The sequence below is a fragment of the Lissotriton helveticus genome, chromosome 10 (assembly GCF_964261635.1).
Source record: "Lissotriton helveticus chromosome 10, aLisHel1.1, whole genome shotgun sequence".
Taxonomy (NCBI): Eukaryota; Metazoa; Chordata; class Amphibia; order Caudata; family Salamandridae; genus Lissotriton; species Lissotriton helveticus.
The window spans coordinates 823,360,096-823,379,321 of NC_136071.1; the positions used below are offsets into that span (position 1 = coordinate 823,360,096).

General features: G+C 43.9%; 1 protein-coding gene across 1 annotated transcript in view; it reads right to left on the minus strand.

Moving 5' to 3' along the window:
- The window catches only part of MYO3A (myosin IIIA), an 869,350-nt gene that overhangs the window by 175,790 nt on the left and 674,334 nt on the right, over positions 1-19,226 (minus strand). The window contains exons 27-28 of the mRNA XM_078662798.1: positions 7,336-7,416; positions 7,105-7,228 (exon numbers count right to left, since the gene is read on the minus strand). Of these exons, the coding sequence (XP_078518924.1) occupies positions 7,105-7,228; positions 7,336-7,416 (205 nt within the window). The remainder of the gene's footprint in view (positions 1-7,104; positions 7,229-7,335; positions 7,417-19,226) is intronic.

Genomic DNA, 19,226 nt, shown 5'->3' on the forward strand with positions numbered 1-19,226 from the left:
ATATTTGGAAATGTGCACAAGTTAGGGCTCTGTTAAAAAAAAACAACCTTGACCCTGAAAAAATGACTAATTACCGCCCCATTTCACTCCTTCCTTGGGTAGGTAAGCTGCTTGAGAAACATATCAACACCAGCCTCATGTCCTATCTGGAAGCCAACCAGCTGCTCCATGATTCTCAAGCTGGCTTTCACCCAAAACTGGGGACAGAGGTGGCATTATTGACTGTCACAGAACTAGCCCGCAAGCACATGGATCAAGGCGGCACCACGGCAATTATGCTGTTGGACTTAAGTGCCGCCTTTGATACCGTGAACAGTAACATCCTTATCTCCCGATAAAAACGGCTTGGAGTGACGGGAAGCGCCATTTCATGGCTACAGTCTTTTTTGGAAAATCGAACCTTCCAGGTGGTGGAGGGTGACATTCATTCCAAAACTTGGCCTCTCAATCAAGGTGTGCCTCAGGGCTCCTCCCTGAGCCCCACACTTTTTAACATTTATATGGAACCATTAGCGGAGGTCGTTCACCCTTTTGGGTTTGAAATCGTGACCTACGCTGATGACACACAGCTCGTGGTGGCCCTGAATCAGCCAGGACACACCCCGTCTAACTTGAACAGTTGCCTAGTAGCAGTCACAAAATGGATGGCCTCTTCCCATTTAAAACTTAACGGGGACAAAACTGAACTGATGTTCCTGGGGAACACAGCTGGCCCTAGACCAACTTTACAATGGCCACCCTGTATGGGCCCCCCTCCAGAACCAAAAAAGCAAATCAAAAGCTTGGGCATGTGGCTGGATAATACCCTTAGCTTTAACCAGCAAGCTACAATACTCTCTGCTTCGGGCTGATGCGTATGTTGCGGAAAATTCTACCACTTCTCCCTTTCCAGGCCCGCAGGATAATGGTCCAGGCCATCATCCTGTCCCGTCTCGATTATGGGAATGCTTTATATCTGGGTGCACCGACCAGCACACTTAAAAAGCTGCAAGTCACTCAGAACGCAGCAGCACGTCTACTGCTAGGCCTGTCCCGTAGTCACTCGGGCACTGCTGCCCTGAGAAATTTACACTTGCTGCCCATCCAAGCCAGAGTAAAATTCAAGGCTATGTGCATAATGCATAAGGCCATGTGGAAAAACGCCCCCGCAATTATCTGTTCCTTAGCCACCCCTTATCATCCTCAAAGATCACTGCGTTCCAGCACGGCCTTTCTGGCAACAACACGCAAAATCAAGCGGGCCAGGTGGGGTGGACGCTCCTTCTCCCTGAATGCGGCCATGACTTGCAACTCTTTACCTTCCACGCTCCGCAACGAGTCCAATCTTTTAAAATTCCGCAAAACTCTTAAAACTTTCCTTTTTTCTAAATAATTCAGCAGACTCTCAGAGATATGCATTTATAGCGCTATGAGGCCTTCGGGCAGTAATGCACTTTATTAAACCCACTTTCATTTCATTTCATTCATTTCATTCACTTAATATTAACACCATTGTGAGGGTGGTCAACTCTTACAGTGGCTCTAGATATATCGAAAATACATCTATATCTCTATATCTACCCACCATTCAGTCCTATGGAGACAAACGATGTGTTAAGTTTGCAGGCAAGTAAATTTGTTTAGGGTTGGAGTTTTAGAGGGTAGAACCAAAGTTCCCCAAGGTTCAGGTTTGCACTCAAGGGACACCTCTAGCTGCACTAGGGTGGCCAGGTGCAGAGTGCAGGGTGCCTATGTTAGCTAATGGGGCACCTCGGTTGGGGCCTGCTCACAGGCAGGCCACTCGATCTCGGGAGCCACGCTTCTAGGGTTAAGTCGAGGGCAAAGGCACCAAGTCCACTCCACCAGCAGCGCAGGGGCGGCAGGGTGCAGGGTGCTCAGGAGGTGTCGGAAGCCCAATGCTTCTTTATGGAGGTTGTCAGCCAAGGAAAAGGTCTGCTAGCTGGAGCCAGAAGGCTGGGTGAAGGGAACCAATGACTGGAGAATGGAAACTAAAAAATTGCTGGACACCAGGGCACCATCGGTCGGGCTCCTCAGCATTCAGGGTCTGTGGGTGCAGGGATGTCCTTTCTTATCAGGTACTTCTCACGGATTCTGGTTGCAGTTGGGGGAGACCCTTCAGGATGAGGCTGCAGGCATCAAGGAGAAGGTCGGTGGAGGTCTTCCAATGCTGGATCACAGTTCAGGATTGCCGGTGCGAACTCCCTGGGTGTTGGACCACTGTGGGTGTCAGGTGCAGAGTGGTGAGGACTCACTGATCGAGCTGGACCTGGAGTACTAGCTTGGGTAGGTGTTGACCAAATCCGGTGTCTACGGTAGATCAGAGTTCTTTGGAAAGGCAGGGCAGGTCTCCGTGGGACTTGGAGGCTGCTGGCTTCAGGACACGCCTGGGGTCAGCTTGCAGGGGTCCAGAGTAGGAGACAAGCTGATAGAGCTAGGGACAAAGCACTTGATGTCGTCCTTCTCTTCTGCAGGATGGCTCTTCAGTCCTCCTTCTTGTCACTTCGGAACAAGTCAGGACCACCCCCTAGTTTACCACCCTCCAGTGGAAGGGGGGCATAAGCCTCTTCATGATTGGAGGGGTCCCCCCCATCTAAAAGATGGCAGGGACCGAGAAGTGGGCTTCACCTCGCCTCCCCCACCTGAAGGGTGGGGGTTGGCAAAGGTGAGCACACATCCCTTCCTACCTAGGTTTTCCTGCCGGTTCTTGCACCAGAAATGGAGGGAGGCCTTTGAACTTCCTCTTTGGGGACATTGCCCTTCCTGGGGTATGAGGCATGACACCTATGCCCAAAATGTTCTTTGTTTCCAGACCCAGAGGGTGGAGGCTCTCTAACCAGGTGTACAGAAACCTTTCTGGTGATGGCAGATGGCTGGGAGCCAGTCAGGAACCACACCAGAGTTGGTCGTTTTTCAGGGGGCATCTCTAAGATGCCCTCCGTGTGCATTTTTCATTAAATCCAGCACTGGCATCATTGTGGGTTTAATGTGCTAGAAAATTTGCTACCAAACTTCACAGACTTCAGTAAAGCCATCTTCGAGCTGTGGAGTTCATGTTGACAAACTCCCAGCCCATGTACTCAAAATGGCTTCACTGCACTTACAGTGACTGTAAATGGCACAGGCACTGTAGGGGCATAATGCTCATGCAGTTATGCCCTCACCTGTGGTATGGCACACCCTCCCTTTAGGGTTGCAAGACCTGCTAAAGGGGTGACTTACCCATGCCACAGGTAGTGTTGGTGGGCGTAGCACACAGGGCTGAGTGACCTTGTCGACTCTTCAGTTTGTCTGCACCAAAACACACATCCTGCTCTGGCAGCACGTGGGTGTTAAGGTGAGGGGCCTCTGAGGGTGACATAATACATGCTGCAGACCTCACAAGGCCCCTGGTGCCAGGGGTACCCTTCACAAGGGACTTATAGGTGGACCAGAGGTGTGCCAATTGTGGGTAGCAAAGGTACAGTTTCAGGAAAGAACAAAGGTGCTAGGGCCTGGTTAGCAGGATCCCAGCACACACTCAGTCAAGGTGGCATCATGTATCTGGCAAAACGTTAGGGTGTAACCATGCAAAAAGGGGACCTTGCCTACACACATTCCCCTAAATGAAAGGGGATGAGACTAACCTTTCCCATGAGAGTCTTCATCATCCAAGTGGAAGAACCCGGAAAGTCCATCTGCATTGGCATGGAGAGTCCAAGGTCTATGTTCCACTGTAAAGTACATTGCCTGTATGGAGATGGACCACCTCAAGAGTTTGGGATTTTCTCCTTTCATTTACATTAGCCATCTGAGAGGTCAGTGGTCAGTTTGGAATGGGAAGTGAGTCCCAAACAGGTAGGGTCTCAATTTCTTCTGGACCAAACCACATCAAAGGCCTCCCTCTCAATGGCATCCAACGCTGTTCCCTGGGGTGTAGCCTCCTGCTTATAAAAGCAACAGTTTGGTCCTGGCCATTATCATTGGTCTGGGATAGGACCGCTGCTATCCCTAGCACAATGAACTGCTTGGAGTAGCCGGAAGCCTTGAGAACAGTTCCTGAGCACATGGCCTCTTTCGGGGTGTCAAAAGCCTTTGGACAGCCAACTGTCCAGTTCACTTTCTTGGGCGTCTTCTTGAAGGTAGTTTCTGTGAAGGGGGATCACAATGGACTCATATCCCTTCACACGCCTCTTGTAATACCCAGTCAAGCTAAGGAATGCCCTGACTTGGGTTTGGGTTGTGAGAGCCTCCCAGTCTAGAATAGTCTGGATCTTGGGTTGCAAGGGTTGTACTTGGCCTCCACCCACAAGGTGGCCCAAGTAATCAACAGTTCCATGCCCTATGTGGCACTTATTTGCCTTGATAGTTAGGCCTGCAGTTTGCAGAGCCTGTAAAATCTTCCTCAGGTGGATCAGGGGATCCTGCCAGGAAGAGCTAAAGACAGAAATTTCATCAAGATATGCTGCACCAAGGTTCTCCAACCCAGCAAGGACTTGAATCACCAACCTTTGGAAGGTGGCAGTGACATTCTTTACACCAAATGCACAACAGTGAACTGATAATGCCCATCAGGCGCGGAGAATTCAGTTTTTTCTTTGGCTCCTTATGCCATGCCAATCTGCCAGTGCCCTGCATTTGTCAATGGTACTGAGAAATGTGGCTGCCCCCAATCCATCTGCTCATCAGCCCTGGGTTTGGAGTGAGCATTTGCCTTAGTAACAGCATTGAGACCTCTATAGTCAATGTAGAACCTCATCTCTCTTTTTCCACCAGGGGGGGGGGGGGGAGGTTTGGGGACTAAGACCACTAGGCTAGCCCAAGGACTGTCAAAGGGCTCAATCACCCCGAACTCCAGCATCTTGCTTATCTCAGCTTTGATGCTCTCCTTAACTTGATCAGACTGTCATTAGATTTTGGTTTTGACAGGCAAGCTGTCCACAGTGTCCACATCATTGGTACACCAGTGGGTCTGACCAGGGGTTAGGGAGAAGAGTGCAGCATACTGTTGCAGGACATGTCTGCAGTCAGTCTGCTGTTGGGCAGTGAGGGTGTCTGAATAGATAACTCCATCAACAGACCTATCTTAGGGGCTGTAAGAGAGGAGATCAGGTAGAGGTTCACTAGCTGTCTGCTGATGCTCATCAGTGACCAACAGCACAGACACTTCAGCCCTGTCAGAGCAGAGTTTCAGGCAGTTTACATGAATCACCCTCTTGAGGTGCCTGCTGATGCCCAGATATACCAAGTAGGCAACCTCACTCTTTTTCATTAAGGATATGGTAAGGGCAACTCCATCTGTTCTGGTGGGCCCTTGGTGCCACAAGCTTTAAAACCTACTCCTTCTGCCCTGGTTGGAACTCCACCAGTGTAGTAGCCTTTTGGTCATACCAAAGCTGTTGGAGCTGTTGGCTGGCCTCAAGGTTTTAGAATGCATTTTTCATGCACTCTGCCATCCTGGAACGAAGGCCTAGCTCATAATCAATCATATCTTGTTTAGTTTCATGGAGAGGCCTCTCCTAACCTTCTTTTACAAGTGCAAGTGGTCCCCTCACAGGATGGCCTACCAGATGTTCAAAGGAGGAAAACCTTACTCCCTTCTGAGGCAGTTCCCTGTAAGTGAAGAGCAGGCATGGCAAGATGACATTCCATCTCCTTTTGAGTTTATCAGGGAGTCCCATGATCATGTCCTTCAATGTCTTGTTGAACCTTTCAACAAGGCCATTGGTTTGTGGGTGGTAAGAGGTAATGAATGTGTAGTTCACTCCACACTCACCCCACACGTGTTTCAAGGATGCAGAAATCAAGTTGGTACCTCTGTCTGACACTACCTACTTAGGAAATTATACCCTGGGAAAGACACACAGTAGGGTCCTGGCTACTGCAGGGGCTGTAGTAGTCCTGAGGGGAATTGCTTCAGGATACCTGGTAGCATGATCCACTACTACTGGTATGAAAGATAGTGTTGCCTGAGACTGTGGGTGCTTCCAGTGGAAATACTATGTCTATACCAACCCTTTCACAGGGAACCCCAACCACTGGTAGTGGAATTAAGAGGACCTTTGGGTGTCCAACTGTTTTGCCACTGGCTTGACAGGTGGTACAGGAGCTGACAAACTCCTTCACTTTATGGGACATATGGGGCCAGTCGAAATGGCTAACAAGCCTTTCCCAAGTTATTCCCAGTTGCCCAGCTAGGGGACTGTCATGGGCCAAAGTGAGTATGAACTTCCCTCACAGTTGAGGCACTACCAATCTCCTAGTGGTACCAGGTTTGGGGTCTCTGGCCTCAGTGTACAGGAGTTCCTCCTCCCAATAGACCCTGTAGGAGCCACCAACATTTTCCTTTTCCTGTTCAGCAGCTTGCGGTCACAGGCTCCCAAGAGTGGGACAGATGTGCTGTCCAATGTACAGCTGTTCCCTAGAGCCCCCCCCCCGGCTCAGAAGCTCAACCTGGTAAGGTCCAAGTTCCATGGGTTCAGTTCCCTCTTGGGCTGACAAGTCCTCTCCCTGAGGAGAGAGGTCATGAGCTTGTTGCGGTGTAGACACTGGTCCCCCAGTCATCTTACCCTTCCTCTTGGGAGGATGAGACATCCTTTAAGGCTCCAACACTCCTTTTTTCACCCTGTGTTCGAGTTTGTGCTCATCTTCACAAACACTACCTCAGGGATTTGCAGCATAGCTGCATGTGTCTTTCTCTCTACTTCAGCCCACGCTGAGGTCTCCAGGTCATTTCCAAGCAGACATGCAGCTGTAAGTTTTGGAGGGACCACTACCTGTTTCAGGCCAGTAACGACCTCCCCAGTCCAATGTCACCATAGCCATGGCATGGTTAGTAGTGATACTGTCAGCGTTGGTAACTGGACAGGTTTTTCAAGTCAAGTATTGCTCTGGAGAAACTAGTGTATCTCTCACCATAGTGACACTGGCACCTGTGTCACTACGGGGTTTCTACCTACCATTGTAAGTAGTTTTTCAACCTTTGATGATGCCCTCCTTGGTTGTCTTCAAAACCAAGATGCTTTATCTGTGGAGTATGCTGTGCTTTAAAAAATACATTAAGATGTTAATTTTTTACTTTGATACCTTATTACTTTGGATATAAAATCCATTCAACATAAAATGTACCTTTTTCTTTTGAAACTCCTCCTTTGCTTAAATCCCCTGTAATGAGACTGAATTGTTGTTGCAGCTTCATTTTTCTTATTTATTAAGTCCATGATTGTCTTTCTAATTAAGTATCCTCTTGCAACTGAGAACAAAGAAAGATTTTCAATGAATGGATACATTGATAAATATATGTCCATCCTGCAAAAGAGGAAAGAATACTGTAGTATAAACACATTAGAAAATCCTCACCTGCTTGAAATTTAATAATTAATTCTTCCATCTTATTTTTTGAAATTTTGTGCTCTTTGCGCACTGCATAGCCTCTGTAAGCTTAAAAAATTAATTAAATATTTTAGACAAAAATGTAATGCAACACACAAATCAAAACAAAAATAAGGAAATTATAATACACAGTTTTGGTAAAATTTTAACAATATACATTTTATCTGTACACTAAATGCGATCTGTATGGAGCAATTCATACATTATGGCTGGTCAATTACCTGAAAAAGATATAAATCAATCAGTCCCTTTCCTGTTTTTGTTGAAAAAAAGGCACGAGTGGGTCAAAGATTCAGAGATACTATCTGGTTCAAGATGCTTAATATGTTCAGAGCAACCATGCACATACATTTAGTCCATATGGAAAAAATGTATTGCTTCCTGCTGGATTTAAGGGATTCTCAGATCATCCCTCATGCCTCCTCTCAAATCAGTATGCCACCTTTCAGGGCTGGATTCAGCACTGGTTGCGCCCGGAGAGACAATCTTTTTTTCCTCCCCCCTCCCTCTTATGAACTCCTCCTCAGATTCCCTCACTACCACCCGGCAAAAGAGCTCCTCATCCCTCCATAACACCTCTCTCAAATACATGTTAAATGTTTATCTACATAAAATACAGATCTGTTCCTTGCAGCAGGCATATTAACCCTCTGCGCGGAGTCAAACCCACCATTAGACAAAACTCAAATCTCTCTCTCTAGCAGGAACATTAATCTCAAAAGTTACCATGACATTTTTATTTCTGTCTGAAAGCTGAACATACAAGGAATTCTGCAGCAAGTGCTTTTAAGTCGTACCTTATTGCTAAACACAGCGCCACCCTGAGCTCACTGCCCCCACCCCCCCTCAAGTCAGCGCCCAATGCAGCCGCACTGGTTGCAACGCCCTGAAGCTGGCACTATCACCTTTTAAAAGATGTGGCTTCATTGAAGGATGTGCAACAACAAAAATGGCCACATTATAAGTCAGCTGTTAATTGGAGGTAAAAGTGCTGATGATACCAGTTCTGGCTGGTATCGCGACCCAAGTAACTTTTCATTTTGATTGTTTAGCCCAGATTTGGATATATATTATTTGGGATCTGGTTTATCTGGGTTAAATTCTGCACGTCTTCCCTCTTCTGTACCAACTTCTGTGCATATTTCCAGATGATTTCAGAAGCAAGAAAATGTGCGTATAAACTCAGTAGGTTTTGGTCCTGGGAAAACCAGTAATCACAGTGGCTTTATTTACCCTTCCAATGGACACAGTTCTGTCCAACTTGTAATGGACAACACATTCCACATCAAGTGCATCCCTATTGCAGGTGCTATCTAAGGTCAAGCTAAGGCAACACATCTTAGTTTGCCCTTGGATGACAGGATTGATATTTTCCCAAGGTCAATTTAGCATCATTGATTAAAGTTATGGCACATTCCCATTCATATGCTGAATGTACCTTAGCTCATGTCTGCATAATAGCTCGTGGAGCATGGAGCTCCAAGGAGGGTGAGATGGAGTGATCCCATTAAATATATGGGCGAGTGAAGAATGTTTTCAAGATTTAAAAATGTTATTAAAGTTTTAGATCTACAAGGAGATTAACAGCAAAACACCAACAAAATAACACTCAATACAATAAAATTATATTCACACATAATAAAATTTGCATATTAGACTAAACAAGACAAAAATACATGCTTGAAAAACTCTTAACAAATGTAAAAATTCTTTAACACATCAGTTTATTGGCCAGCTTATATGGGAAAGTGAAGAAGTTTTCAATTTTGCTTGTTTGAAGATACAGGATCATCCCAAAGCAGGTGACACTCTCTAAATGAGGGTGAGGGGAGATGTTTCATATAACTAACACCTTTCAATCTGCATTTAAAAGTGCATCTAGTTTCACATTTATCTCAAATAGGTTACACTATTAGCACTATGGAGTGGCCTAGGTCACTTGTAACACCCTCTTTCTCATTCTCTTTCTATTTCTCGCTATCATAATGGCAGTCAAAACAACCGTTAAGATATTTACCATCATCCATTATTTAATAAACATTATATTCATTAAAAATAGCTTCAACAGTCACTCCCTGTGGCACCAGAGAGCTGGCGCCCAAGATGGTCGCACTCGAGTGATGACTCTCTGGGTAAATATCCTTATACTATCCTTTAATTGAGCCACCATCCACCAATAAAACATTTTGCTGAGAAGTGAGGCTGTCTTGCAGCAGCAGAAAGCCCTGCCCTCCCCTTCCTGACACTAGGCTCAGGATGGAGTTTTGGAAAATAAAATGGAAATGTATTACCGTTTTATTTTTCTATCCCTGGGGACATTTTTTTAGTAGGGCATCGCTCCTCCGCCTTAACGGAGGAGCCGCCTCTTACTGGATCTAATTGTATTTTCCACTTCCTTTCATCCTATTTCCCTCCCTCCCGTACCACTCTGCCTACCCCCCACCCGATTGTTGGAAATACCAATTGATTTAGAAATGTATCCACTAAATATCTGTAGTAAACAAATCACTGTTACAACGTTTCAGATCAATCAGTGAAAAAAAAACGGTCAAAATAAAAATGTTTATGTCAAAATAGAAATACAAATGTTTATGTTTACCATAACAATTATTTTCTACCTTTTTTTGGTTTTACAATACTTTCTCAATTGAAACATAAAAAGTGGGTTGCTTATCCTCTAATTTATGGCGCACCCTAATAAAATGCCTATGATGTTAACGTTTTCTAAATAAGACTATCCTAACTGGCTAGAAATGTAATAACATTTTACATGTCCCGAATTCTAAGTGACATCTGCTTGGCTCACTGAAATGTAAAGAGATTACTTGACATTTTTAGACCTCTAAAGCCAGTAAGGAAATGGTAGAGACATTAGGTGTCATGCCTCGTTTAAATCTAAATGTATTGAACCCTTGAAACATGGTGCTTGTATGACGTATTCTAACTGAAATTACATTGAATTAAGTTTTTACTCAATTGTCGTTTGCCAGGGGGACTTCCATAATAAAAAAATCATGCTACAGGAGACAAATCAGACATGCTTCTCCTGGACCTATTATTGGTCACAGGCATGAAAACCACACTGTGTAAATGAAACACATCAAATAGGAATTCTGTTCACAAGTGTTGGGATTTAATGCGCTACCTTTGTTGCATTGGTAATGAGTGCATCTTTGGGCCACTCAGGTATAAAAGACTAAGCAATACCCCAATGGGCGATATTGGGTGCTTCTTTACAAAAAATCTTAAAACTTTAATGTCGGAGACGTCTTTATTTACATAAACTTCTGAGGCCTATGATTGTCCCATTTAGGGCCTGAATCTGATGTGGTTAGGAAAGCATTCCCACCTAGGGCCTGATTCTGATGCGGTTAGGAAGGCCTCCTAATGGCATTTGCTCCTTCCAAATTGGATCAGGAACGTGTCTTCTCGACCCAGGGCCCAATTACGATGCGGTTAGGAACATATGCTCCCATTGAAATCAATGGGAGTCCAACCAAATTGTATCTGGAAGCATCCGGATGCATCGTACTCCGTCGGTCGGACTCTCCCGATCCGAATAGGTCGGAAATCATTTCCAAACCGATTAGGTCGGGAAGCTTTCCAACCCGCATCAGAATCAGGCCCTTAGTGTTTTTCTTACATGCCCTATATGTTGATTAGAGCTTGCCTTGCTTGTTGTGTATTAATTCTTAGTTGTGGTTCTTTGCCAGGATTTGTTGCACTCAATATCAATATTAACAGTCTGCTATGTGAATAGGCCCAACACTCTTTTAGGTCACAGCAGAGCGGTATAGCAGTTTTCGTACCTTTTCGCTAAGATGCCATTACCTAAGGCTTAGCTCCGTAATAGTGAATCCATTCATGTTTGCTGATCATAGGTCAATTACAGATGTGTGCTGTTTTATTTGTCACTCCACTCTTGTTATTCAAGTAACCATTGGCATTGAATGAAAACACTATATTTCGTAAAGTGCTGAAACACGTTGGCTCTTACGTTTGAAAGAGTTCTTTATAAGTGTATGATATGTAATTTGAGAAGGAACTGGATGCTGGGAATGCATGTGTAGATATAGGCTCCTGATAAAATATAATATGAAGAGTATTTCGAGACATCAGACCAGACTAAAATATGCAATCAACATACAAATCTTGAGAGTTAAAGTGTAGTACAGGGCTCCCAGTATGATGTCGCAACACCACAGGTATTATGATATGAGGAAAAGTGGTGCAAGAACAAGCGTGAGGAAGAGCTAGTTGTTGATCTCCAAATGGTGTTAAATGTCTCTTTATTGTCAAAGGAAAGGGAACTTTTGATGATACTGAATAGGAACAGATCAGGATCAGATATAGTTTTTCTCACAGGGGCTCATGAGATACATTCCCTCAGGTTTGAGTGCTCAATGTTTGCCTGTCTTAGAGAAGAGAATTGAGTGGGTGGTTGATACCTGCAGTAGTCCCTTGGGGTGAAAATTCCCCAGCTCGAATGAGGCTTACAAAGTATTATACGCAAATATGTATGTCACTCATGTGTTTTGAGGATGATGTCAGGTTTTAACAGACCAGGAAATTTCTTAATTTATATGTCTGGGAGCTGCCCCTTGGGCAAGGGTCACTCCCCAATATGAGGGCAATATGCTGGCCGTTTTCTGCCCCCTCCGGGGCCAGAGCAGCTTTATTGTTAGACCCATCTGTGCCCAAGGGAGGCAGAAAGCCACTAGACACCAGGGAAAGGTTATGTGTGTATGTTTGTGTTAAGTGGCGTTTGGCCGACGGGTCTGCATGTACTTGTGTTTGGCTGGTGGTGTGTGTACACTGGTGCATGGCTGGCAGTGTCTGTGTGTGGACTGGCACTTGGGCTGGCAGTACGTGTTGACTGGTGCTTGACTTGTGGTTTGTGTGGACTGGCATTCGGCTGGGGGGTGTGGACTAGTGCTTGGCTAGTGGTGTCTGTGGACTAGCGCTCGGGTGTCGGTGTGAGTGGACTGATGCTCGACTGGTGGTGGGTGTGGACTCGTGTCTGGCTGGCAGTGTGTGTAGACTGGCACTTGGCGGTGTATGTAGGCTGGCACTTGCTTGGCTGGCGGTGTATGTAGGCTGGCACTTGCTTGGCTGGCGGTGTATGTAGGCTGGTGCTTGCTTGGCAGGCAGTGTATGCAGACTGGTGCTTGGCTGGTGGTGCATTTGTGGTTGGTAGCCAGTTTGTGCATTGACTTGCTTGAGGTGTGTTTGTCAGTTGTCTGATTTTTGAATTCTTGGTGATGAGATTGGTGTGTTAGTCCTGTTGGTGTATGAGAGTGATGGGCCTTTGAATGGCATGGTTTGTAAATGTAAGTGTTGTATTTTGTTGGGCCCGTAGCTGGTTCTGTAAATGGTTTTCTGTCTCTGACGCACGAAAGGTGTGTGAATGGACTGTAAAGCGGTTAATGCCCTGATGTGGCTTTACGGATTACATGCTGTAAGTCAGTGGTTCCTTGATCTAATATTCAAATTGCTAACAATAACTTTTGCAGATTGAATTTCATAAAGTCATTGGTGAATAAAGGTTTATTTTTTTATGAACCATTTACTTACCCTGTGCCAAATCCAACCAGAATTCCTGTGCAATAATGTTTTTGTGTTTATTTTGCTTTTTAAAGTCAATAAATACTTTCTCTGTAGTGAATGCCTTTTGCAGTCACATCTTTTTGGAAACTGATCACCATGGGAATATTATGTGATATGTTTTGTGTGGATGCCACAAGGTTTACTTACCCAGAAGCCCTTGTAAATTTGATTCATTAACCAAAACATATTGTTTTCTCACATTTCTGTGTGGGAACGTTGTGGGATAACCAGGCACGCACACATTTTCTACCACCCAGCATTCCTCCCAGGTCTCTTGATAAAAATGCTATCTCACTTGTGTGGGTGGGCCAAGTGCCCATGGCAGGGAAGAGCCCAGAATTATGGTGGAGACATCACAAATTATCGATCACAAAATGCCCTGATTTTGCAAAGGGGTCACCTGCGTATTTGGTCCCGGGCTCTGCGGCCATCTAGGGAAACCTACCAACCCCAGAAATTTCTGGAAACTTGACACCCAAGGGAGTACAGGGAGTGTGGCTTGCATGGATCCCCCAATATTTCCTTACCCAGAATCCCAAGCAAACCTCAAATTTAGCTAAAAAAAGATATATCGCATTTTCCTAACATTATTGTGTGAGAAAAATGTGTGATCATCGGGCCCACACACACAATTCCTACCACTCGCATTCGCCCGGTCTCCCAATATAAATGCTACCTCACTTGTGAGGGTGGGCCAAGTGACTGTGACAGGAAAAGGTCCACATATTGTGGAGGCATCAAAATTACCGATCACAAAACGATCTGGTTTTGCAAGGGGGTCACCTGCGTTTTTGGTCCCGGGGTCAATGGCCATCTAGGGAAACTTATCAAACCCAGACGTTTCAGAACACTAGACACACGGGGAAGTCTAGGGAGGCATGGCTTGCATGGATCCCCAATATTTTCTTACCAAGAATCGCCTGCAAACCTCGAATTTAGCTAAACAAAATCATATGTTCCTCATATTTTGGTGTGGGAAAGTTGTGGGATCACTGCCAGGTTTGTAGTAAAGTGAAAAAGTAAGTGTTAATAAACAGGGTTGAGTTTAGTAGGAATTCTGCAAGGATTACTCCAAGGGAAATCCCAATGAATGTATTATGAATAGCATAAAATGGCTCTTCATCAACTCTTCAGAACATTTCTGGATCAAGAATAATAATTTAAAAAACTAACTAACTGGCTTGCTGAGGAAAGCCACCAGAAGGACTCCTGATCTCCACTTGCACCCAGAGAATGAATCTCCTCTCCAATGCCATCAAGCTGGCCTCTTATTCACTGCCTTAGCGACATAAGCATTAGAAGAAGAGTTGGGGCATGCAGATGAGTGTAAATTGCTTTTGTGTAATCATGTGAAATTTTGACTAACTAATGCAAAATTAAAAGTAATTACGCATAAAGCAAACCTGTCATTTCTTGCAATATTTTAGCGTAAAAAGCATCCTTGCGTCAATTTTTGGTGCAAGAATGCACTTTAACAGATCACTGTGAACAACAGTCATCTGCATTCTGTTGTTCATGTGCAATTGCAGCTAATTTTTACCACAGATGGTGCATTTCACTGTACATTTTACCATGAATTGCATGCAATTACACAAGTGTCATTATCTGGGGAATTTATTGTAACAAGAGTAATGCAAAATTCAAGAAATGATGTGAGGTATGCCAGCATAATTTAAATTTCGTAGAAGCCTAGAGAAGAGCTCCAGCCTGCAAAGTAGAACCAAAGGGATAGGTGGGAGTAAACTACACTAGAGCCAGTACTTAATTTGAACTAGTTGTTGCCGTTGGGGCCACTGGCACTTATTTTTTTAGGTCCGGCACTTATTTTCCCCTGACATTTCCAAAGGGCAAGAGAGGGAAAATAAACAAACTAGAGAGGAGGGGGAAGAGAAAGATGGGGAAACAATTCTCTAAAGGAGAAAGCAGAAATCTGCAAAAGTAGACAGGGGCAGGAAGCGTAAGATAGTGGATCGAAGAGGCCTGAGATGGATTAAAGACTGAGAAGCCCTTGTAATCTGCATGTTGACATTTCATAGCACCAGCCATGGGCTTCTGACCCCAGCTTTAGGGAACAGCACTCATTGTTTTACAAATAAACACTGACTGCACTCCATGGGAACTTGCGCTGAAAAGACACCATCTGTGTGAAAGCTTTTGCTGACATCCTAGAGGCGCTAGGAGACACCAGGAATGACTTTACCAACATCAAGTAGTATTGAAATTAAGCCATGTTTCTCACTTCTGGAGGGCCAGGATAAATTACCAAAGTTTTATGAAGAGGACACCAAGTTATTGATTACCAGCAGAGGGATTTTACCCCCATTATCAGCCCTGAGCTACTTCATTGTCGTCAATGGATAACTCAACATTCAAATGCTCTAAGAAAGCCTTATAGCCTGCTGCTGCAAGCTATACCAGTTATTAAAGGCCCTGAAGTCAGGTCAAAACCCAAGTGGCCAGTATCATCCAGCTACAGAGGGCTATAAGGCTATTAGAACATTTCACAACATGAGGGTAGAATGATGTAACATTTAAAGCACATGATTCAGTGAACCCGGGGGAATTTAAATCTCCTCGGGCCGAATGAGGCCTTTATTCACAGCAACATCTATGAACGACAAATATTGGAATGTTAGCGCTCCAGACTTTTAACAGCCATTAGAACCCCAGAGCACTCCATAATATCTGCGCCTGCCCATGATTGCGGTACCGATCGACCTGCCTGTGCCTGTCTAAAGATCTCTAACATTTCTCCCCCCAATAAGTCCCAAAATATCTTATAAAATTCAACCGGTATTTGGTCTGGCCCTGTAGCTTTCTCCGCTGGAAGTTTATTCACAGCCTCCCTTAATTCTTGTAGTGTTAATGGGAGGTCTAATTCCTCTTTGGCCTCCGGATCTAATATATCATGATGTATCCCTGTCAAGTATTCTGTTATCTTCTCCTCCGTGTTACTTAGATTTGAATCATACAGGTTGTCAAAAAAGCTCCTAAAAACCTCCTGTATCTTTTCTGGTGTATTAACCCTATTACCTAAACTATCTCTAATTTCCTTTATATCTCCTGTTGATAAATGTTGTCGAGTACGTATTGCTAGGAGGTGTCCAACTCTTTCATTAAATTCATGACACTTTTCTTTTTTTGTCAAATAGTTCCCCGCGGCTTTCTGTGCCAGCCTTATCCCTGCCTCCGCTTTGTTCACTTCTATTTCTAATAATATTTCCTCTATTGACTCTCGTTTAGATATAGCCTCGATTAATCTCTCTTCTAAAATCGCCAATTCCCTCATCCTATTATCCATCCTGATCTTCTCCTTCTTAGTTCTTTGTAGTGTGTAGCTTAGTGTTTCCCCCCAGCCCCGGCCTTAAATGCATCCCACACCATATTAAGCGTAGCTGTGTTCCTATTAACCTCCCAGAATTATTCCTGCATATGTCTAATATATCCAGGGTCCCTTAATAGACCTCTCTCAAATGTCCATGTGCTGTTTTTCCCCGCTCTCCTAATGGCCAAAGGCAAATTTAGCACTAATGCGTTGTGATCCGAAACTACCCTGGGCAATATTTCTAATTTAGATTCATTCATGTGTGTAAGGTGGTGGCGAAAAAGCTTGGCATTGGTCGATATAATTACTATACTCGCCTCTATGGTAATCATTCATTACCAGGAGATATATTCAGGGATGCAACTATGAAGGATTGGGAGAACAAGGGGATCAAGAAGATAGGGGATATAGTGGATACGGAGGGGGCGATTCGACAATTTCAGGATTTACAATCAAAATACGGGATAATGGGAAACAATTTCTTTGAATATTTACAGATAAGAAGCTACTTTGCAAATAAAAGAGGTGGATTAATAGGGTTTGGGCACAGTAGAATTATGGACTATTTGGAGAGAGCGGACCACTGTACAATTCGACAGTTGTACGCAGAACTGTATATACTAAAAACCGACGATAGAGAAAAATTTGTTAGCAAATGGGCGGTAAAGGTGGGCGCAACCGCGGAAGATCTACAGATATCGTTGGATTTAGGGCACACAGTTCTTTGCTCTACGACATTACAATCGCAACACTATAAGACAATATATTCATTATACCACACGCCAGCCAGAATTGCACAGTGGGGTGGAGACACAGGAATTACTTACCCACGCTGCGATTCAAGAGAGGGGGACATTGTCCATATGTTTGCTCAATGCCCGCAATTACATACATTAAAAGTGGCAATTGAAAACTTTCTGGAGATCTCATTTGGAGTTAAGAGTAAATTGACGGATGATATAATAATCTTAGGAGTGTCGGGAGGGACAGAGGACCACCATAAAGAATTTATGTTTATGGTAGCAGCGGTCTACCGAATCGGAATTGCAAGGGCATGGCTCGATAGGGCTCCCCCTACATTTCAAATATGGATAGCAAGACTGATCTCCACGTTTAATTTAGAGAAAGCTATCTATGAAAGCAAGGGTAGGAGAGCGAGAGCATTGGGAGATAGAATCTGGCAACCACTAGATCAGTGGAAAAATAGACAGAGAAAAGAGTAGATAGAAAGCACTCAATGTTAAAAGCTATGATTTATAGAAATTTGGTTGTTTATGTTCGAAAATGTATTGTATGAATATGATTTCATGTTTTGAACTCTTTTTGTGCTGTAATGGAAAAGATTGTAAAATGGGATGAAAACTTTAAAAATAATAAAAAAATAAAATAAAAAAAATAAAAGAACCCCAGAGCACTCCAATGTCTTCAATAGAGCTCCCAACATTCCAATGTTCTAATTATGCTGAAAATGTGGCTAAAACCCTTGGTTTTTCGAGTGAGCCAGAGACATTTCCTTTTCCACTAGAGATGCTGTTGGTTTCCCCTGTGATTATGACAGGTATGTTTTAGAAGACATTTTTTGTTCTACTAGGTACTATGGCCACATGTATCAAAAATCCATTTTGCATTCCTTAAAAAGCGAATTTTAGGTAATCGGTATTTAAAGAATGCAAAATGGTATGTAAGAAAATAGCGATTCCTAAAGATTCGTAATCGCAATTAGGTAACCCTATTAGGTAATCTTACTCCATTTGTTCCTATAGGCCTAAAGTCCCATAGGTGCAAATGTTTTTGCAGTACCTAATTTTCATTTACCTAATTGGTAATCGCAAATTAGGTAATGCAATACCCAGGGTGCCCAGGGGCCTAAGGTCTCATTGAAGCACCCCACACCCCCAAAAGAATTTGCAAATGTAAAGTGCACATGTCCTAAGGGCATGTGTGCACTACATGGCACTTTGAAAAATGCATTTGGGTGCATTTTTCAAAATTTGCACTTGGTTACCATCAAGTTGGAGTCAATGGTAATAGCATTACTTAAATGCACAGTTTGCATTTAGAAAATGCTTAGCACATGTGCTAAGTGAATCGCAAGTTGTGATTACCTATTTGTAGTCAAAATGTTACGTAATCATAATTTTTGTGATTACCTAATATTGCGGCTAGAAAGCCTTTCATACATCTTGAAAGGCTATTTTGCATTCGCAAATGTGTGAAATTACCAATTCGCACCTTTTGCGAATGCAAAAATGTCTATTTATCGATAGACTTTCCGTTTTTGTCAGAGACTTTAACCAATTTATTACAGAGCATTATTAGTCTTTGCTTAAGGGATGTTGTCTGCTTCTTTCATAATTTTAATGTTCTTTTGGGAATAATTCTGATTTCTGATTCTACTGTAACAATTATTCTGTACTGCTTGATTTTTTATATTTTGCTAATAAAACTCGAACTTTTCCTTGATGTAGAGCTCAGTTATTAAGTGGTCCAGGATGCTTAATTCTGATCCTTTGCTAACTAATGTTAGGCCTAATGTTGAGAAGGGTGTTCAGGGCTGGCCTGAGAACCAAAACTGGCCATGGCAAAGTGCTCGGCTGGCTCCCCAAGGGGTTGAGGGTGCCGCCGATCTGTTTGCCAGGGCCGGTTCGCCCGATTTTGTTACAGGGGCCGATATTGCAGATATGCTGCAAAAATGGCCCTGTAACAAAACGGCCCCCAGCGGCCCAAAACCAGCCCCCCATCCTGGTGGCCCATTGGGGAAATGCCCGGTGCCCGCTATGGCCAGTCCGGCTAAGAGTAAGGTGATCTATATGTTTGGCTTTCTGACTTATGGAGTTCAGGGTTCTGCTTCCACAGCAACAAAATCCTAAATTAAAAACATTGACGGGTGTAACCCACATGGCTTACTCAAACCTCAGTATCATAG